This window comes from Perognathus longimembris, chromosome 11, assembly GCF_023159225.1.
Source record: "Perognathus longimembris pacificus isolate PPM17 chromosome 11, ASM2315922v1, whole genome shotgun sequence".
Lineage (NCBI taxonomy): Eukaryota > Metazoa > Chordata > Mammalia > Rodentia > Heteromyidae > Perognathus > Perognathus longimembris.
In genome coordinates, this window is record NC_063171.1 from 50,485,778 (window position 1) to 50,509,597 (window position 23,820).

At 36.1% G+C, this 23,820-nt stretch overlaps 1 protein-coding gene across 1 annotated transcript in view; it reads left to right on the forward strand.

The window, feature by feature from the left end:
- The window catches only part of Ush2a (usherin), a 618,626-nt gene that overhangs the window by 371,058 nt on the left and 223,748 nt on the right, over positions 1-23,820 (forward strand). The window contains exons 38-39 of the mRNA XM_048356772.1: positions 21,511-21,661; positions 22,238-22,380. Of these exons, the coding sequence (XP_048212729.1) occupies positions 21,511-21,661; positions 22,238-22,380 (294 nt within the window). The remainder of the gene's footprint in view (positions 1-21,510; positions 21,662-22,237; positions 22,381-23,820) is intronic.

Sequence of the window (23,820 nt, forward strand, 5' to 3'; positions counted from 1 at the left end):
ATAACAAGAACTTGGATATTCAAATTTGTACCTATCATTATAAGCTGCAAGGGCAAGAACTGTTTTGTATGTATATTTTTGTAGACTTACTCACTAGATCAGAATAACTGATCAATACAGATATGACTAGAATATTTTGTGATACTTGCAATTTAGGAAATATTTCTGAAAATATTCTGTTATTCTCAATTCTTTTACTTGGAAAATCATTGTTCTGGCTTGACCTAAAATTGCTTAACCTAAAATTGCTTTACCTTGGTCCTGAAAAGATCGCTTTACAGTATAAAGCCACCTCGGTATGTCGTCCGTGTGTGTGTGTGTGTGTGTGTGTGTGTGTGTGTGTGTGTGTGTGTAATTATTTGCTTTAGCTACAATCTTCAACTTAAAAATATTACAGGACTAAATTGTGTTTTATAATGATATCTTGTTATCTTTAAGTCTAACATTTGTACTACAAAAAAAATCACACCTCTAATTTATAGTTTATTACTCCCACTTTCACAGTTCCTTAAAAGGAGAACAAAAAGTAAAGATCATTAAGGAAGCATCTAATTACAGAATCTTTCTAGGTTTTTATAATTTCTTCACTATCATCATTATTTTTCTCACACTATTTTGACAGTATTTTATTAAGTAATAATTTTTAAGTTTTACAAAGCCATTAATTTTTGTGGAAACAAGTTTTTATTAATTTCATCACTTTAAGTGAAATTTAATTAAGTTACAAAATTACCATGAGAAATACAAATGACATAAAAATTGGGGGCGGGGGAATAAAGCTAACTTTTTCCTCAGTGTGTGTAATTCTACTGGTGGCTGTAGAATTTTGTCCTTGAACAGAAAAGTAATTAACTCTCCATCTTTATGCCTTACCAAAGAAATAGGAAATCTTTATTAAACTGGCAAATCAGTTAAGAATCACTAGTGAAGAAAGTGTCTAGTATTTTAAGAGGAGGAGTTGAAGGTGGCAACAAGATCCAGCGTCTTATCTCTCACTCCATTAGAGGGCATGACAGTGCCATTGAGTTCTCCTCTAAGTCTCAGGGCTGCACCACTCTGCCTTGAAAGACAGACAGAGACAGACAGACAGACAGATCTCTTCTCTGACTATGTCCCTTTGGTTGATTGGACCTGAATCTGTGACTTTGGGCAGGAAGGAGATTTTCTCTCTCTCTCCCTTTTTTTTTTTTTTAATTTTTGCACGTCTAAGACCTCAGAGGAAGGATTGCACGTGCCTTAGCTACCTGCAGAGCCTGGACTTCATGGTCATCTCATAGTGTTCAGTTACTGGCTCAGAAAACCTGGGATACAGTGAATAGGAAAAAAAAATTCAAATACACACTTATGTTCTCCTGGGCACACCTCTCTTCTACTGCAATCCTGAGCACTAGAAATGATTTCTATGACTTTTTAAATCTCTGCTTAGTAGAATTATAACCATATAACCATTAAATAAATTGAAGTCAGAAAAAGACATACATGATCCCTCACTTCCCACCCAATATACAAAATATATGACCCAAAAGATTAGAGCAATGACACCACCTGAGTCTTTGCCTTTGGCAAGGGAAGAATTCAGGCAAGATGTGAACATCAGTAAGGATGATAGAAAAGTTTAGCATAGGTATGCCACCCAGGACCTGAACTTTAGCCTATCTCTGCCATCTTGCACCATTTTCCTCTTTACAGAGCTTGGTCTTGGGTTCAATAGTGAGAATTGAGTGGCTTTTATACTTGAGTGGCTCCTCTCTGTTTCCTATTGGGATCTGATGCCAAAGATTTGCTGGTCTATCCTTATTTCCTCATTCTTTGGTCCTTTATGCTTTTATATTATTCCATTGCCCTCTGCTCCCACTTCCTTGACAGTCAGGTTTTGGTTTATCAGTTTATTCTGCCATGTGCAAACTGTGCAGGCCACAGTTCCCCAATTGGCTGCCTTTCTGCTAACCTGTATCACAGTAGCAAAGACTCTTTTTACAAATACATTTAGTAGTTCTCTAAAATCCAAGGTTCCTTTGTAAATCTAGAGCCCACCAACCTATTTTGTGTGGTTGGTTCATCTGCCCTGCATCTTCTTTGGTTTAATCAGCAAGATATAAGTAAACACTTCATTGTGGTATATCTTAAAAATTGCAAGGGTGTAGGGAATGGAAATAAGGGAATATAACTGTACATTTGTAATTGAAATAAACAATAGGCTAAGATGGTATATGACTTTATTCAGAGGCTAGAAGGAAGAAGAGATTAACAGCTTTTTGTAATGTAAAAGCCAGCATGGTGATATAGGATTCTGTGAAACAATATTCTTTAAAACAACCACCATCAGCCACAGAAATGGATGGTTTATCTTCACCTTTGGTATATTAAAAGCTACACAATTTATATTACACCCAGTTCATATGAATCTTTAGGATAGTTGTGCATAATGTTTTACTTCTGTGTGTACATCTTCCAAATATGCTGCTATTTTTCCCTTAGAAAAAAATCAACCTATTGAAGATAATAAAGTAGGTAGATTTAACAAATAGAAAGTATTTACATTCTTAATGAAGTAGTGACTTTTGAAAGCACTGGCAAGCCCATTGAGTGTAATGCACACTTTCTCCCAAATATGAGAATAGAACCACAGCATATATGACCACTTTAAGCTCATTGTCAAAGGCTTTCTTGAATTTATTTTTTGCCTTTACCTTTGTTGAATTGATATTGATCGTGCTCTGTATATGTATATGCATGTATGTACATGTACATATCAGGAACCAAAAAGAGCAATGGATACCAATTTTATAATTTCGTTTGCTTTACTTTTCTTATTCATCATCTTGACAGTGAACTTCCTACTTCTAAAAAAATAGACTTTAGAAAGGGACTAACTTCTAAGCCATGGAGAAGAGAGAAGGGAACTTTTGAAGTGTGCTTACCATGGACTCAACCAGCCTCCAGCAAAGGCTGCCAGCTTGGCTCATTTGCATACTCTCATGTGGCTCACCTAGGCTGGCGTGCACACACACACACACACACACACACACACACACACACACACACACCTGCAATTAAATGCTATCTTTAGAACATCCTGGGGCAAGACTAAGAGACCAAAGAAGAAAAAAATTAAATTAAAACACTTTTTTTTTTTTTTTTACTTTACCAGGTAAGCGAGGAAGGCAGTATTGTTCTTTAAGCTTCACTGATATTTTTTAAAAAAAATAAGTATAATTCTTTTTTCTGTTTTTTTATCTAAGAAGAAAGATTTATCTATAACTTAAAGGTTTTTTAAAAAAAGAATCCTATCTATCTGCAGCGACTTGAAGTTTTATTTGAATTCTTAAAGTGCCCTAAAGAAATTTTTGCATTATTTCTTAAAAATAATCTCTTATTCTTTTCTTTTTCTTTTTTGTTTTAGCAGGAACAGATGTATACTTGACTGGAATAAAATTCTATGCGCATTTTACCTACCTGTGTAAATACTCTTAGAAAATTGAGACAATCCTTACTATAGCTCAGATGCTTAAAGAAATATTTCCAGTCTTTTTTAAAATCAGCAGCATAAGGAAATCCTCTGCTATCATCCTTGCAAATGGATAATGAACACCTAGACTCTAAAGTTTCTAGAGTCCAATTAACACTTCATAAAAAACAGATTGTGACAACAATGGACATATCCATTACAACCACTACAGAATTTTGATTGTTAATAGAAGCAAACAAAACTTTAGTGCACAGGTAGCTGTGGAACATCTGAAAAAAAATGAGAGTGCAAAGTACATGCTCTGTCAAGTATAAATGATCTAATTCATAGGTTATGGAACCATTCCTTCCCTCACACTTCAGTGACCACATTGGAATGTGTACTGGCTTCCATTCCTATTCGAATGTGTCTAATCTACCAGAATGTAGAAACACGTGAAAGAGTAAATGGATGAACAGTGGTAGATAGGATAATCATAGCTGGTTTTTCTCTCCCTCTCACCATTTACTTTAATAACTCCAAGCACATGTTAAGTAATTAATAATGCTCTCTATGGTCACTCCTCTAGTCAGGTGGTAACTTGTGGTTACACATGGTCGACTCTGGTCTGGTAATATTCAATGGAAAGTTCCAGAAATAAACAGCTCATGAATTTTTAATTGCATGCTGAGGTCTCCCACTATCTCATACCATTGTCATTTTGTTCAACATATTCATAGTGTATAGTCTACACACTCTGGCTATTCACTTATTAACCATCTCAGTTATCAGATCTCCTGTTAGGGTGGCACAGCACCTGTGGTCAACTCATTGTCAGTGCACTTAAGAACAACTGCAAAGTGCGAAAGCCATGATCTGGCAACTCAGATGTGCCAGAGAGAAGCTATTTGGTGCTTCTTTTTGGTGATAAGGTCAAACTTCTAAACAATATGAAAGAAAAAAGAATCATAATGCTGGCTTGCTCAGGCCTCTGTTAAAAATGAGTCAAAACTATCCGTGAAACTGTGATGAAGGGTGGTGGTTGGGTGTTAATTTATAAACCAAACTGTCATAGATGTGTCAGAGATATAGAAAATATATATATATGTATATGTAAATAAAGTTTATACTATTCAGATATCTCCCAGGTGTCTTAATATAACACTCTCATATAAGGAGTAAGGACTGTACCCAGGGAAATGATAGTAGATTTGTGCCATTTTTGAGCTCTATATGCCCTCACTTCTTTTTATAAGAGGATTCCAGTTTTCCTCTTAGCACCTTGCACTGTCAGATAGTCAGATCACGTGCCCCGCGTTTGCTTGCTTGCTTGTTTGTTTCAGGAATGACAGATATTTCAATCAGAGCCACTGGAAAGCAGTCAAGCAGTACAGTGCAGAGAGCATACGTCATTCCCTGCATTTGAATCTGGGATTCTCCTGCTTCTCTTCTCGCCATGCCCTGAAGCACCTCCTAGCCAAATCTGAAAGTGTAGTTACCATAGGAGAAAGCAGAGACCTGAGAGGAGGGAGACTCAATTCTGCCGCTACTCTCTTCTCTCTCTTCAATCCAGTGAGGCCTAAAATCAACTCTTTCTCTGGGTTTTTCTCTTACAAAAGCCAGTGAAACCGTTTTGTTATTTAAGCTTCTATTATTTGGGCATTTTCACCACTTGAAAACAAGTGTTTAAATGGCAGGATGGCTTAGGGAAATGGAAATAAATCAAGCCAGGAAGTTTATGCCTTCTTAAAAATCATTCTGAGCCATGGCGATCAACAGAGATGCTGACTTTGTTTTGAGCCCTCCTATGTAGAAACTCAAGGGAGCAAACATGATGGGAAATGAAATGGTAGGTTCTAAAATTATGAAGTTGATCTTTCCATTCTGAAGCTGTTCTTTAGAGCCACTTTAACTGACAATTTTTCTGAGGAACTTATCGTTTATTTTCAAGTCCCATTACCCACCTAAATTTTGCCAACAACTTTTGCACTAATTATCTATTTGGTTTGACCTAAGCAATTTACTTGACTCTAATTCAGATCACTCCTCACTACCATGGCAGACTTAAACCAGGTCAAGGGCTGAGATGTAGCTCAGTAGCAAAGCACTTGCCTAGCAAGTGCAAAAACCTGGATTCTATCCCCAATACCAAAACAAACAAAAAAACAAACCTGAAAAAAATTACCATGTCAATCATTCTCACAGAGGCATCCCAGACCTAAAGCGTCATCATTACCTGAGAACCTATACCAAATACATTCTTGAGTTCCTTCCCTCTACCTACAGAATCATAAATTCTGATGTTTAGGCCTAATAATCGAGATCTTAATTGTTGCCCCTACCCTCCAACAAAGTCATTTGGATAGATGACAAGTTTGAAGATTGTCTTTAAAATGTCCTCAAAGTTTGGCTGTGTGTGGTGGTACATACTTATGATTCCAGCTATTAGGAATTAGGAAGACAAAGTTAGGAGGTAAGCTAGGAGAAGTTAGACCATATCTCTAAAACAAGCTAAGCATGGTGGTATACATACTCAAGTTTAGAAATCAGAGATAAGTAGATTATGGTCCAACTCAAGCAAAAGTCCAAGGCACTACCAGAAACACTCATGAAAAGTCAAAAAGGACAGGAAGTATGGCTTAGGTTATAAAGGGCTTGCCCAAAAGGCATGAGACCTTGAGAGTTCGATCCCCAGTACAATAACAACAAACCCTCATATCATATGATTGTATTATCATATGATCTCATTATAGGATCTTGACTCTACACTACCAATGAGGATATTGAACAAACAAGGAAAAGCAAGTAGATAAAGAAGGCTCCTATGTCCTTACATATAGAAGCTCCATTAAAGGTTCCTAGGCCTGCCTAAGCATTAGTACATTGCTATGTTTCCAAGCCCTCCTGAATGGGATATACCAGATTCTGTGGCTAACCATTTCTAGATGTGGAGCCCTATCTGTGGCACCAGAAAGCAACAGGCCTGATGTGTGATGCACTGAGGAACACTAATCAGCCCTCCTGGAAAGAGGCTGTCAAGAAAATTTCCTCTGCTCCCTGATTTCTTCACAGAACATCTGTTGTAAAGAACTCTATGAACCAAAGCCCGAGTCTCTTCCCTCAGGGAGTTGCCTTTAACTAGCGTCTTGTGGCTACACTTCCTCTGTGGGGCTTTGAAATGTGTTTCATCAAGTCATTTATATCTTTATCCTGGAATCCATAGTTTGCTGGCTGTTAGATCTTAGAGCTAAGATACTTTATTTTTCCTTCTAGGAATTCACAAACACAACTCCATAGAGGAGATTGATAGAGTTATCAGTTGCTGAGAGAATAATTAAGATGATGTAATCCTTTATTTGATGAAAAAGAGCTTTTTAATGTAGACATTTTTAACAAGGTAGCACTCACTACATAGAGATACTATTTTCTCCTTTTAAAAATTAACATTCATTGTTTCAAATAATGAGCTCCATTGTGACATTTTCATATATGCATACAATATACTTCAGTCATACTCTACTCATTTAATTCTAACAAACTCTCTGAGAGTTCCATTATTACCTTGGTTATACACGGTGTGCAAACTAGCACATTAAGCACATTAAGATCATGCAGTAGTCAAAGGCAGAAACCATATTTAAATCTAGAAAAGGACTTTGGAAGCCTAGTTCTGAGATTTTTTACATTGCATTTGACATGCCTTCCAACTGGCCATTCTTAGTAGAAGTAGTGTATTTTTCTAATCCTCATTGGTCAGCGATGTCTAAGAAGTTGTTTGCCAAATGTCTCAAATTTAATTTCCAGGGTATTGTTAAGCGGAGATGCTGAATGTTGAAATTCTTTTTCAAAGGTACTAGAATGCTTTCCTTAATTAGAAGCAATACCCAGGCTCTTCTTTTCATATCTAATGAGGGGGAGGGGGGTAGGGAGAAGGAAAGGGAGAGGAAGAGGGAGAGAGAAATAAATTTAGCTGAATATACTTGAACAGCCTTATAAAGAAGCATTAAATAAGAGTAGTATGGTGTAGAATGTAGCCTGCATAAAAGGCAAGCATTTCAACTCATCCTTTTCTAGTGTGGTACTTACTTGCCACTGAGTATATTGTATGGCAATTTGATCAGCAAGATACCGAGGTGCCACAATTTAAGAGGCTGAATCAGCAGTCTTTAATGGAAAGCTGGTGACTTCAGGTAGACATGACAAAGACCTTCAGCCCCACAGATACACTTAACACTGTCAGAAACTCAGCCATGAAAGTACGAGAGGAAAGAAAGAGTAAAAACACAATACCAATTAACCAGATCAATCCCAATGGAAAGCTGAAGTGAGTCACCATATTAATCACAGGAGAGCCAGGAGACAGGAGACACAGTACTGCAGGCATGGTATAATGGCACCTGAGTTGGTCCAAGCCTAAATAGGGTCAGCACCAGCAGGCAGGGCACAGGAAACTCAAGAGTCTTGAAAGTGCAAAAAACAGGACTGACAGGTCCAGAAACCTTTCCTCCAAGCCCTGCCCCTGCCTCTAGGAATCAGGCATGCCCATTACGTAGGGATGGAATTTCCCTGCCTCTACAATGAAGATAAGATGGCACCAGTTAAATCCAATACCCTATCATCCATGTGGCCAAGATGGTGCTGGTTAGGTCCAATATCATTATTTCAGCTGTACCAACTTCCTCTGTGCTTACCTATGTACAAAAGGAAGAGAATTCTTAAAATAGCCCTTGTATCTGTACTATATAGAAGAGCTTCAAAACTTTTCTGAAAATGCTTTCTTTCTGACCATTTAGTGCTTGAATGATTTTTGGGTTTACAATGTACATTTCCTTCTTTTGACTCACAATCGGACATTTTGATTTTCACATCTGCTCTTCTGTTGTAGATGATTTGTGCAGATGTTGGACAGAAAAATTCATTAAAATTTGTTGAAATACATTTTCTCAGAATATTAATATGTATCACTGGTGTCATTATTGTTAATTACTGAACTGTCCTCTCAGAGGGCCACTATTGAAATTGAATACCTTTTGTTAATTCTCTGTCTCAAAGGAAATGACTAGAGGTGAACTTGTGATTGTATATAATTCCTATTCTTGTAAAGATACAGATGTACAGTGTGACTTTGAAAAATTTCAAACATTTCCTTAAAAGAAACAGGAAAATGTCTGTATTTGTTAAAATGAATTGAAATAAATCTTTTTCTTCCTGTATTAAAACTATTTTCTATGAATAGATTAAAAAAAAAGTGTGGTAAGGACATTCATTCCCAAATAATTATTCTAAAATTCACCACTGTTAGCAGTATGACTTGTAGAGAAATTTCTGGAATGACCACATGTGCCTTCCAGTCTATCAGAGAGAAGGAATACTTACCTTATCACATATAATACTGGGACCTGTCCACAGAAAAAGACTCAAATGTTGTTGACATAGTTGATGCTATAAGATCTAGCAAGAATACCTTACAAATTGTACAGATAGTAAACAAGTTATCCCCAGTGTTGGTCAAACTGTAGAATCCAAATAATGTACTTCCTGCTTCTGCAACCCATGTTCATTTACTGGTTGTGTAAACCTGGAAAATGTGAGCCTGAAAATGAAACCTTCATTTATTCATCTGAGAAGGGGGTTTATAGTCATAGAACCTTCCTTCATGAGTTCGAGCAAGAAATACAGATTGTATACATGTATGTGTACATGTGGGCATGCACAGAGACCAACTGATTGATTCATAAGTAGGTGCTAATTGTTTGCTTAAAGAATATCAAGTATAATAAATGTAAAGTATAAGGTATCCATAAGTGATCACTATCAAATTGAAAATTAGACTCACTCATACACATCTAACTTTATAAACATTTTCATTGGTGATTCTAACGACTGCCTTCCTGGAAAAGTAAATGTAAGGAAACAGCAGACTTGTGGTGGTATGCTAAATTATAAGTGAGGACTAATTTGAAGATCAAAGATACTCTTTGGGAGTTATGCTTGACTGGTAGGAAAAGCATTTTCTGTCTCCTTCTGTCTAATGTATTTGTTCTCTCTGTCTTAGAAATATTCCTCTCTACAGTTTCTGAATCTTGATGTTTAATTTAACACAACGGTCTTTGAGAAGCACAACAGGGGGTTCTTCCTGGTAGTTCTGGCATTGAGGAAATTGAAATGTACATGGGTATGTTTTTTTTTTTCATTTTATCAAAGAAGGGAAAGAATTTAAAGTGACATTTTATATCAAATGAATTATGAACTGTGTACTTTGTACCTAAGGGAACAACAACTAAATTAGGATTTTAGATTAAAGAAAAAGAGACACATACAAATAGGTTTTTAATAAAACATACAGTAATTTCTGCTACTGTGTCTGATAGAGACATAAAGGATGCTATCATCCTGCAGAACTGGTGAGGGACTGCAACCTGTTTGGCAGTCTCTAAGATTTAAATATTATTTGAGAAGTTTTTCTCAGGAAAGATTAAAGTAAAATTATTTATGATACTAGGATTATTGCCAGGGAAACATTTTTTGATAATCTTAGCTTTATTTTAGCTTTTTCTCTGGATTGACTTAGAAAGGCAGTTGCAAATTTTCCTGAGAAAAGACAAAAGTATATGTGAGAGGGAAAATATCAAAACATCATTCATATATGTGTGTGTGTGTGTGAATATGCCACATGTTATCACTCCTTACTTTATACGTTATAGGTACAACCATAGATGCACAAGCATTTTTTCTCATTAAGTTTATGAATTCTAAAATCAGATTTGGTTAAAATCTTAATTTGTAGCTCTTTGTTGAAAAGGAGGTCTTGTGGTTTTTCCTGCCTGGGCTGACCTTGAATTGTAGTTCTCTCAACCTTAGCCTCACAGGTAGCTAGGATTGTAGGCATGGGACACTAGAGTATAGTTGAAAGCTGTGTATGGCTTACCATGATGTTTTATTTTAATTTGTCCAATACACAAGTTAAAAGATTATTAATATAAATACTTTTCTTAAGGAATTCGTAATTTATCCAGTATCATAAACCTAAAATAACAACAGAATTTTATTCCTCGGAGACCAAGAGACTAGGACCTAAGATCCAGATAGCAACAGATTTGGTGACTGGTGTTAGTCTGCTTTCTCAGAAACAGCTCTCTTCCCACTCTTAATGCAGAAGCTATAGAGTTCTTGTTGTCGCTTTCACGTGAGAATTCTGCCTATTCCCTCTGAAAGACACACACTCACCTGATATCATCACCTGAGTGTGAAACATAGAGCGTTGATATCACCCAGGTGATAGCAGATGCTCTGCATGTAGTCTGATAATTTTATGACTTGATCTAGTTAGATATTAGTTGAGTAGTAGTACGAAATTTGAATATTATGTACCATATGGTGGTAGTGATGGATTTTAAATAACCAATCGATTCTGATTTTTTAAAAATTTGATTGAAAGGTGATGTACAGAGGGGTTACAGTTACGTAAGTCAAGTAATAAGTACATTTCCTTTTGATCAGTGACTCCCATCCCTCATTTTCTTCCATTTTTCCCCTCCTGCTTCCCCTCCCCACCAAGATATATAGTTAGTTTCCAACATAGTGTCTAGTGAGTATCCCTGCTGAATTGGTTCTCCCTTTGTCCTACCATTTCTGTGCTTCCTTTTATTCTCTCCAAATCAGATAAACTTAGATACAAGATAAAGGGTACAGAATCAAAAACAGTGACAAAGGGAATTAAATGGCTAAAAAAAACCAACTACATTCAAAGTTCACTTAATTTCTAGATAGTTGGCTCAGTATTAAAATAGTATGGTTTTATAGAGACTCTGTAGAGATAGTAATTTATTGAGATAGTAATGATTTTTTAGAAAATCTAAATCTAAAATATAAGTTTGTTTCTTCACCACCGAAGTTGGGACTTCCTTTGTTCTTGTTCTTGTTAGAACCATTCAACAAGAGGTAATATTAACTCACACTTTAAACTCTAAAGAAAATGTGTTGACACTAGCTTGAATTTACTAATTGTGAAAATTATTTATTAATCTTGCTAATTGTATCTGATTTTAATTTCATAAAGGATAAATTATTCACATAACTTTTAAATAAAAAGAATGAACAGTATTTGAACTACACATAAAAATCAACCAATGATTTGTTGTCCATATTTTGAATTTTTTCCAAATGAAGATATGTCCTAAAGAAAGGGCATTCAAATGACCAGATAATCAAGGAAAAGAAAATCTAATTTATAATAATTAGATGGATATGATGGCACATGAAATAGTAGTAATACTAAAGATAGCTCTTAGGAATACTAAGAATTCAAATGTCAGAAGCAAAGGTTTAAGTTGAATGTAAACCATGAAAATTTATGTAAGGGAAAAGAGCAAAATTTGAATGGTAGTTTGAGATACAACAAAAAGAAAAGATTCTCCTAGGAATTCTGGCCTACTTTAGGGCCTCTAATTGGTCTGACAAAGTGAACATAGTTCCATATGCTAGTTGAACACATAATTTATCTAGTGAGATTCGAAGTCGCTCTTAATTTTGACATGCAATGAGCTACATTATTCACAAATTTGAGGTCTTTCAAAATGAACAGAGGACAATGTCAGTCTGTCTGATGATTCCTGGTTAACACATTCACTGAATGGTCTCATAGAGAAATTGGAATCCACTCTTTAATCTTAAATCACTAGGAGAGGAGCAGGTAGAAGCGTGTTGTCTCAATATTATAGTTGCTCATGTGAAGTGGAATTTTTTTCTTATGTCTCAAGATGGTCAATAGCAATTAGTATTCAGTGGTGTATTTTTATTCCAGTGGCCTGACCTACCTCTGCCCCCTTTCTCTAGATTACTCCTATTATATACTGTAACCAGGGAGGTCTGGACTTCTGTTCCATTCCAATTACAGCATTCTTGGTGAGCACAGGAGCCATTTTTCATTTCACAAAGAATAATTACTTGAGCCAAGTTAGAGATCTGTCCATTGGTTTTCATGTTCTTTTTCACAAATATTTTCATTTCTTTTGATAGGTATTTTCATATCCTTGTGAAATGTTAGAGACTATCTAGATTTTCCTGAAAAATATAGCACCCACCCCCCCTCCAATAAAAATAAGTCAGTGAGAGACCAAAGACAAGTGCTATACCAAATTCAGGTAATATGAAATATACTCTAAAATACTTCCTTTTGCCACTGAGATAAGAATTAAGTGATAAATTTTGTTTTGTTTCTCCACAAAATTCTATCTAAAGCATATATTCTGTTCCTAAACAGAGTTTTTGTACTAGATACTTAGTACACTGTGAAGGACGTTAAAAAAGGGGGCATTCTTCTGCTTGGGTCTGTATCACCTGTCATGCATCTCATTTTTCTAATTTCCCTCTGAAACCAATTCTGGGATCTCTCAGGACCAAAATTGCCTGAGGAATCAAAAAGAACAGCAGAAAATAGAAATGAGACAAAGAGACACAACTAATATCAGGTGATTACGGTTGGTTTAAATATAGAGTTCTATTTCCTTATTTGGTGGGAGAGTTATAGGTGGTCCCTTTTAGAAATCAGAAAAAGTAATTGATTGACTATCATCATTATATTTAAGAAAAACTAATAGCTTAACCTATGGCTCACTGGTACAGTGTACAAGAAACCATGCATTCAAATCCCATAATTGTAAAACATAGACTAAAACACTCTAAAATAATTTTGTTTAGTATTGAGAGCACATTATAAATTCAATCATGTCCATAAAATAAAGCTTCTAAATAAATTTAAAAATTATGGCCACTCTAGCTACTCAGGAGACTGAGATATGAGGATTGCAGTTTGAAGCCAGACTGGCAGAGAGGTTATTTCCAATTTGCCACCAAAACGCCATGAAGTAAATCTGTGCCTCATATGGTAGAGCACTAATCTTGAGCAGAAAAACTAAGAGACATTGCCCAGACCCAGTTCAAACCCCATGACTAACAAACACATACAAAACAAAAAAGAATAGATTTGTAGCTCATTTTCTCCTTCCTTCCTTCTTTCTTCCTTCCTTCCTTCCTTCCTTCCTTCCTTCCTTCCTTCACTTCCTTCCTTCCTTCCTTCCTTCCTTCCTTCCTTCCCTCCCTCCTTCCCTCTCTTTCTCTTTCTTTCGTTCATTCATTCTTTTTTGTTTTGCCAGTCCTGGGCCTTGAACTCAGGGTCTGTGCACTGTCCCTGGCTTCTTTTTGCTCAAGGCTAGCACTCTGCCACTTGAGCCACAGCATCACTTCTGGCCGTTTTCTATATATGTGGTGCTGAGGAATCAAACCCAGGGCTTCCTGTATATGAGACGAGCACTCTTGCCACTAGGCCATATTCCCAGCCTCTCTCTTCCTTCCTTCCTTCCTTCCTTCCTTCCTTCCTTCCTTCCTTCCTTCCTTCCTTCCTTTCTTCCTTCTTTCTCTCTTTTTTTACTTCCTTTCTTTTTGTTTGGGCTCCCAAACAAACTACACTGAGAAAGTGTAGTACTTAGTGACAATAGCTAAACTTAGCTTCTGTTTTGTGTAACAATGTTCTGATTATTTCTCATTACTATTTACAGTTGTTTTCTGTCTTTTCAAAAAAAATTATTATGCACTTTGTTTGTGGTTTATTTTCATACTGTAATCATAAAGGTTATGTACAGAGGAGTTACAGTTACATAAATCAGATAGAGTGCATTTCCTAGCCTTGTTTTCTATGTTTTCAATGTTTTGAAAGTACATTGGGAATTACATTAAAATTTGTAAAAAGAAATATTTTTTACATTTTCCCCTCACTTTTTGGAACACATATACAGTGGTTTCACTGAACTGGTATTTTTCTGTGACTCAGTAATTACCCTTCCTTCACTCTCTGGCAATCACTGCTCTGACAGTCACCACAGTTTTGTCTCCATTTCATTTTTTCCCATGTGGTTCACCTTGCTAGTCTTCAAAAAACTGTTCTAATTGTTCACTACTAACTTTCCAGCTCATACAACAGGCCAGGCATAGAGTAGATACCTTTAAATATTTGCTGCCCTGAAAATAAACTGTACATATTCTTTATATAAGTCATATGCAGTTATTATATATATATGTATATATATATATTTATGTTACATAACATAGAATTGTCATCATCCATGTTTATTTGCTTTCGAACATGGTGCCTGGCCTCTGACTTCAGTTTTCCCATATTTGTAAGATGGACACAGGGATAGATGACAAATGAAGGAAACCAACCAATACTAGTATTCCTGAGATAATTTGACGTTGTTTCCAAGCAGATTTCAGTGGACTTTGACCAATTCCTGAACACTGGCAAATTCCCATTGTTAGTTATATGTGCAGTTCTTTCTGAAATGATAAGGAGACAGAGTTCCTGCTGTGAAATAAGTCCAGGAATCCTTGTTTAAGGATATGATTTAGCCCATTAGCCCATTTGTTAACTGGGCTCTTGGATTTTTTGAGGATTTATTTTACCATGCAAGTGGTTACATACAAATTTGTTAAAGTATAATAGTCTATAGAGAGCTCAAATAGTATAATTCTTAGAAAGACCAAGTCCAAGCCCAAGAAATAAGTACCAGGAAATGAGTACTTGCGATAGGGGAGGTGGAGCCTGGGGGGGGGGGGGGAGTTAGTTGAATCAAGGAGGAAAGGGGAGAGAATGTAGTCAAGAATTCATTGAATATCCCACAGAATTGAGAAAACTAAGGGAAGAGATAGGTCAAAAAAAGGAGAAAAAGGAAGAAGGGATGATACAGATCAAAAACTGTTTTGTTAACTGCCAAAATAATCCAATACATATCCTGAAAAATAAGCAAAGTGAGGGAAGGAGTGAATGAGAATGTTGAAAGAGTGACTGATCAATATGCACTGTATTCATAAACTGCTTTGTCATGTGGCAACTCCTATGTACAATTAGGTAAAGATAGTAAAAAATTTTTTAAAAAGAACATGCTTTAGTCAGAAAGGAAATGCAAAGTTTATTGAGACTATCCATTTACTCTTATAAGTTATTTATCTGTACATCTATTTCATATATTTGTAGTTACTGTAAACCACTTCCTGTAACAGGTGCATTCATGGTACAGAATTAAGATCAGTGTCTTTGAGCTAAACAGTTCTAGTGAATCTTCCTTTTATCAACAGTCACAATTCCAGGTAAAATATTTAACTTTTCTTAGTCATGGCTTCTTTGACAGTACAAGGATCTAACACTACAATTTTGTAGTAGAATTGCAAGGGGAAAAATGGTTGTAATTATGAACCTGACACACAATTTGTGTTTAAAGAGTTAGGGCTAACGAGAGTATTTTGTGGCCAATCAATCTATTTTAATCTACTTGTTATCGTTCAATGCTCTGTGTTTGCACATCCTTGTGTTCAAGGTTGAATGTCCATTTGTTAGCACATCTGCATATTCCTCATAATTAATATCTTTTAAAATGACATATGGTTGAGTGACTGGAAATCGAGTCTTGCCTTCTGTTTTCAATTTGTTTATGACTCAATGACTCAGTATATGTGTCTGAACTTTAATTTTCCATTCTGGAAGCTAGAATTTAAAATCCTTACTCCTATGAAAGCTATTTCAGAAAATGATGGAGAAATATGTAATACAATATGTGCCAATTTACTCAACAATGCCGCAAGAATTCACATAGATAAAGTATCTTTTATGTTAACAGAACAACTTACTTTGGGATGCAGAAAGAAGGTAGTTAGAGAACTAGTCAGCATCCAAGTAAAACAAGAGGTATTATATCTGATTGGAAAAGCACAGAAAGAGTTAGGGGAGCCTGAGGCAGGAAGTGAGGCTAAGAACACGACTAACCTTCATGTGCTCTTTGAAAGAGCTCGCTCCCTATGGCAGTGCCAAAGCTGCTTGGATGTTTCTAACTTCTGAATCCTCCAAAGCACCATAGATCTATTATGCTATGAGCATATTCTATTATGCTTATTTCAGCCATGTTTACCTATAAAATGCACAGTAGACATTCTTATCCCTTTGTCTATCTACTCTGCCTTTGTCCACTCCTGCAAGATCTTGCTGCAGTAGTCTTAGCACAAATTCATGTAGGTTTTGGGTGACCTTCATGAAGCATTTTGTTCTACAGTTTTTCAATGCACATGCATGAAAAAAAACAGCATTACCAAGTTGTTCGGAAGTATAAGGGAAGTACAGGATTTTCACTTGCTTCCTTTGGTTCTTACTGTCTTAGTAGTCACCTGCTAGATGGGGGAAAATCTTTATTTTTCCTATGGAGCTCTCTCCCACAGAGTTCTGTAGAGTTCTGCAAATCTGTATGGAATAAGATTTGGAGCATATGTAAATAATTTTGTTTTCTTTGTGGGGATTTATTTTATATAGAAAACCAAACAAAAGGGCAATCACTTAAAATTTTAAACAAATTATATACTCAAAACCATTGTACTATCTAGACCAGTTTTCTCCTTGATTTATTACTTAATGCTTTATGTTAATTTTGCCTTCAACAGAGCTTGAATTTGAAAGTTTATTAAAAAAAAAAAACCTTCCTTCCTTTGGATTTATAGATAGTGTAGCTGTTTTATCCAGTTGCCATGTAGAACTAGTATTTACTGGACAAGATATGTTGATTCAGGGGCTTGTCTGTGGAGTGTTTGCCCCGAGAGGGTCATATTAAACTTGAGAGAAGCTTTCTGAGCAACATGGCATCTTGGAGCCAATATATCAAGCTGATAGATACAAGGCTCTTCTGTTAAGAAACCAGAGGTGGAATTATGGCTGGCTAGCCATTATTGCTTTCGTGCTAAAGAGCCTCTAAGGAGTAGAACTAGGATAAAAGGGGTTAAACAGAGGGGAAAGAAAGGTTTCCAGAATTCAGCCTTATTGAAAGCATATAGAATGAGAAATTCCAGAGAAACGATTTTTAAACCATCATTTGTTTGTAAATTTGCATTTTTAATAATAAAATTATGACAACTTTAATGAACATATTGCTTTTTTCTCACTCTAAGAGAATACATGAGAGCTGAGCGTTTTTATAGAGTATACTTTTGGACACTCTTGTATTCCATCTAGCTAGTGGAATAATATAAAAGAGTTTTTGTGTGCATATAAACTATGATTGTTGATCACAAATGTTCATTAAAAATTTAGATCATGGCATTTTAGTTTGAACAATAAAATAAAAGTTAATACAAGAAAGACATGGCTTCATCTTATATATTAAATGGATTTTCAGTCTGGGTTATTTTTTGTTTGTTTCTTTCGTTTTGCCAGTCCTGAGGCTTGAACTTAGGGCCTGAACATTGTCCCTGGCTTCGATTTTTTTTTTCTTTTTTTGCTCAAGGCTAGCACTCTACTTCTTGAGCCACAGCACCCCTTCTGGCTTTTTCTCTATATGTGGTACTGAAGAATCCAACCCAGGGCTTCATGCATGCTAGGCAAGCGCTCTACCACTAGGCCACATTCCCAGCCCCCAGTTTGGGTTATTTTTATAGTGCTTATTTTATATGTTTGTGCTTATTTTATATGTTTATACTTGTTATCAAGGAACCCAAGGAGATTTGTTAATTTGGAATCAACATTAAACCAGGTACTGGCGGCTCACACCTATAATCCTAGCTACTCAGAGGTTGAGATCTGGGGATTTTGTTTCACAACCAGTTTAGGCAGACAAATCTGACTTTATCTTTAATCAACCAGTAAAATACTGGAAGAGGAAGTATGACTCAACTCTGAGAGCATGAGCCTTGTCTAAAAAAGCAAGCCAATTTCTATGGTGAAGCCCTACGTTTAAACCCCAGTACTGGCAAACAAACAAACAAACAAACAAAAACCCTTCAGCATTATCAAAATGACTTGCATTCACAGATAAAGTAATATTTTTAAAGACTTGAGAAATGTATGTTCTCCAAACTCAAAAAGATTCAGAGTTAAGTTATGCAATAGTTGACCCTGACAACAATCTTGTTGCATTTTCTCTCACGCAATGCTTTGATGGATGCTTTCATACCTTGTCTTGTCTCATCCAATTCACCCTCCTGCTTGGTAGTGAGTGGATATGTTTCTTTGTACTCACTATAGAAATGGACATCTTCAGAGATCTTTGTTGTTGTTCCATCACCTCACCTCCTTATATCTGAGTCTTTGTACTTACATCTACAACATATTGAGTATCCTTGCTCTATTTAACAGCCAGCAGCACTGACTCTGCAATCAGTTTGCAGGTACTCTGGTTTGTCTCTCTGTCACCACATGAGGACTTTGCGGCCATTGCTCTTGCCTTTTCTACGTTGGTCTCCCAATCAGTAGTCTTAGGAAACCTTGTTTTGGTACTGTGAGCTTTGGTAACACTTGGTCTATTTTTAACTCCTCTATACAATAAAGTTTCCTCAAAAGAATTGTCTGCACTCATTGTATCTGCTCATTTCTCCTCATTCTCTTCTCCACCACCTGTAACCCAACTGTTGTGCCCACTTCTGCCTTGTTCTGCTTTTGGCAAGGTCATGAAACTGTGCTTGGCCAAATGCAAAGTGTCCTTTTCCCTCAGTGCTCTTCACATTTATGCAGTTGATTGGTCCTTTTTTATTTTAACACACTTTCTTTCTTTGACTTAAGTACCCATCCACCATCTCCTAGTTGTCCTCTGCTTCACTGATCACTCCTTCTCAGCTTACTTTACATTAAAGACTATCCCTAAAATTTTCGTGGGTTTGGGGGGTTTAGGCTTCAGACCTCTTATTTCTTTCCTCTGTCCTCTTCACTCAGTCTCGAGTTCATTCCATCAAGCTCCAGCCTTTAAATACCATATCTCTATGGGCCCAGAACTATGCCTATAATTAATTCCAGAAATGCCTTAAGCTATTTCTCCCCCAAGTGTTTCTCCTCTCAGGAATTGTGGTACCATTCACTTGAGTATTTGGGCTGAGAACATTGGCATTTTCATATGTTGTGTTAACATATATCCCCAACTCAAGGGAACAAATCTCACTGCGTTCACTCTTCATTCAAAAGTAAGCCACTAGAATCTTATGTGTGAATTATTATCATAGTGATATCACTGTTTCCACTCTTCCATCCTCTTTAATTCAGTGTAGGCAGGTTTAGGGTCCTGTTGTGTCATTTGCTGTACTAAACTGTGCAATGGCTCTCAGACACGCCAAGAATGGAACACAAAGCTCTTACTAGAGCTTTCATGGTCTCTGACGTTGTACCTCCTGCCTGTCCCTCCAAGCTCTTTCCCTTTCCCTCCTTCTTCCTTGGTCTACTTCAACCAGGCCTCTCTGCTGTTCCATGCACACAAAGAGCTTTCCCTTCCTCACTGGCTCTGCTCTTCCTGTTCTCTGCGCCCTCATGTCATCGTAAACTCTGCTCAAATGTCACCTAATGACATGGCCCTCCTATGACCTTTTTAACCTCATCCAAATTATAATTATCTAATAACTAAATTACACACTCCTTTTCACTCTCTCTTCTCCTAGCATTTTTCCTCTCCCAGGTAGATAACATTCCTCTAAAGTATACGCTCCACAGGGCCAGGGGACTGTTTTCTCTCCAAATGAAAAACCCTAGCCAGGACAGAATGGAGCCTCCATATATGTGTATGGAAGAAATGAATGAATTATTGATGAACTCAACCCCCCTAGAGCAGGTTGTTGAAACATGTCATTTAATTCTTCTACTCTCCATCAGTGACCATCCATTGGCCTCCCTATACACAGGCAGGTTCTCCTGAATTGTAGAGACCCCAAAATCCACATAGCACATGAGATTAAACCTAAAAGAGATTGAAAGCGGGCCCTGATATTTCACTTTTCATTATTTCCATCACTGCTTATTTTCCCTCCATCAATGACTGTACTCATCTGTAGTTTTGTGGGTCTATGGTTCAAATAAAAGGGAAGTTAGATTAGAATGGTTGGAATATTCATTGTAAATTATATTACAATAATAATGAAATTATCGTAAGGGAAGTTCGGATTAGTCTTATCTTCTAGTAATTAATAATAATAATATAGTTGATAGCTAAGAATTTCCACAGTCCCAAAGAAAGTGTTATATTTAGGTGCCCTCTGTTTTTCACAACTATTTTGGAGGGGAAATTATTGTCATTATTTTAAAGATCAGCAAACACAGGCTCAGAGTCATTAGGTAGTTTTCTTAAAGCCACATGGTCTTTGTTTAATTTGTTCTTGAGTTTTCACCTAGCTTTGGAATGAATGCTATACAAGAGGAATTTTTTTTCTTCATTGCTGTTTTTGTCTTCTTTGCTCATTTTCTGTCTTTGGGACAATAAGTGGAGCATAGAAATTGAGAGGCAAATGGTGAACAAATGCAGCAGTGGTACTCCCTATACTGGAAGTGAACTATACAACTTGTAGGAGGATGGGAGGCAAAAACTTGGAGAGAGTGAGGGCAAGGTTGACATTGTCCAAAAAGAAATGTACTCTTTACCCGATTTATGTAACTGTAATCCCTCTGTACTTCACCTTTATGATAAAAAGTTCACAAAAAGGGAAAAGTAAAAGAAAAAATCTTCTGCTTATTTGAGTAAGGGCAGAGGAATTGTATAAAGGAATTACTGCAAAATACACATGAAAATTGAGTTTTAATATTTTCTCAAGGGGAAAAACCATTGTGTGAAGATGCAGTAGGATGATTCAAGTGACAATGGGTGTTATAGATGGAAAGAATAAAAGAAACTGGACTTTCTCTGTTCTATTTCTTGGTCTCTTGAGCAAAGACTTAATTTAAAAGCTACTTTAATTTTTGCCTCCCTAAGTTCCCTCCATGTTTTCATTTACAAAAAAAAAAAAAAAAACAAGTACAGGTGGGAATATGCTTCCGTACACATTCATCTTGCTATTTGCAGGGCTGCCTTTTAAGACTGAAATACTAATGTCCTTGTGTTGTAATAAACACTAAGAAAGTACAGTAGTTCAGGAATGAAAATGTTAAATTAAATGGACCATGTTTAACATTGTTGTTGATCCCGAGGAACAGTTTTTCCAGTATATGAAGCATTTCCACTCCATCCAGCATATGTTCTCCACAGTTTTCTCTGCTCTAATTCATCTGTGTTTTCCGACAGCTCCAGATGGCCTGCTGCCTCCCAGGCTTTCATCTGCCACTCCAACCAGTCTTCAGGTTGTCTGGTCTACACCAGCTCGTAACAACGCCCCTGGCTCTCCCAGATACCAACTCCAGATGAGGCCTGGCTACTCCACCCATGGCTTTCAAGAGTGAGCGTTCTGTTTTGTGTATCTTTCTACCAACTGGGTTATTGAATAGATGTGTGAACATTTTGAAGAATAGGTCAGTTCTCGTTGGCAACAAACAGTTATCTCTCAAGAGTTCCAATAATAAAGCACACACAAACAAACTAGTGGATACTAATTTGTCTTGCAAAAGGCCACTTTTATATAACATGGAGAGTAATTGTTTTATGATAAGCTTTTTGTGAATATAGGTATTGCATGAAGCCAGGGTATAAGTGAGCATAACAACTGTGGACCTCAATCGTGGTTAGAAAATTGAAATAGATATTACCATTTGTTCTACAAATTCTACATGGACATCAACCTCAATAACACTAGGATATATATATATATATGTATATATATATACATATATATATATATATATCATGAGTACAAATCTGCAAGCAATAGCTACTTTGAGAGAGTCATAAGTTGATGGCACAGATGGCAGTACTTAAATGTTTGTTGGCATTCTCTGAAAACTTTATGCAGTGAGAATTTTCACAATGTCTTTCTCTCAATATTTACAGCTTCTTAGTTAACCTTTCTCCCCTATAGATTATTTCCTCATCCTTCAGCATCCTTAAACTATGAAGTGAGAGACCTCGAGCCATACACAGAGTATGAGTTTCGGTTGGTTGCCTCCAATGGATTTGGCAGTATCCACAGTTCTTGGATTCCATTCATGACTGCAGAGGACAGTAAGTAGTTGGAAGTAAAACAAAGCCAAATGTCTTCCACATTCATTAGTTTAAATGTCTTTAAATTTTTCCAAAACAAGGAAATGAACCTCTCTTATTCTATAGACATTAAATCACCATATAATCTTTTCCAGGGAAAAAGACAGAATAAAAGTGATCAGTTTCTCCAGAAGGAAGAAAAACGTGTTCTTAGACTATAGGAGAGTTGGGCTGGCTTGCAAACAGGAAGAAGAAATTCATGTTAAATCATGATATGACTCTGTTCTGTCCTTAAGAGTACATTAAGTGCCCTGAAAAGGGAAGGTTGCTATCTTCAACACTATGACCAAATTTCCTCTGCTTTGTTGGAATTCTGACAGGTGCAGAAAAAAAAAGTGAAATATGGATGTTATATCATGGTGTGCTGACAGAATCCATTCACTCATCTCTGGAAACAAAGGCCCCACCCCATCCTATTGTACTTATTATACTCAGCTCCAAAATACACCATCTAGGACAGAGAGAAGAACTTGATAACCCAGATTCTTCATGGGTTATAAATGATAGATTTGAGATTGCCTTATTTACTAATACAAAACTCTCTAGATTTCTTACTAAAGTTGAATTTGCATATATAAATATATGTATATATATACAAATATGCATGTATATACACATACATGTAAATATATTTGTGTATATTTGCATATGTAAATATGTATATATATTGGATTATATGTGTAGATATATTTAGGAATAAAATTATACATATATGTAACTAAGACATATTTAGGAATAAAAATATTGATATGTTTTGTTTTTATTAGTTGCATCTATAATGTATATTAAGAGAAATATATTACATATATTAAAAAGTTGGGAATTAAATCACAACACAGTGAGGGAATGAGGACCTTATATCTTTGAGCAATGAGATTTTAGGGATAATCTTGTCAAGTCTTATAATCACAGGCATTTTAGGAAATGTTGCTCTGTTGGCCACTTGCCATTCTGGTTTTATATCTAATGAGAACCTGAGTGTGTTTCAAAATGCTAGACATTAAGCATATCATGTTTAAAACAACATTAATTATGCATTAGGTAAATTGTGTTCTTTTTATACTTCTAATTGTATTATTTTTGTGATGATAACATATACAATGAGACAGAATGAGAACTATTTTAAAATTTTATTTCACTTTGAAAAAACATTATGAACAATAATATATGACACTTAATCTATTTTCCCCAGTTTGAAATTGCTCCTGGGGAGCAAGTTAGGTGATCTGCAAGGATATATCCAATATGTTCTTTTGGTCTCAGACCTAGGAATCATAGTACATAATCTGAGAAGTCAGATATCAAACCTTTTCAGATTTATGAATTGGAGAGCTCACACTCCAAATAGATTTTTGGAAGAGATACATTCTATAAAAAAATTCTTGAAGATAGATGCTTAAT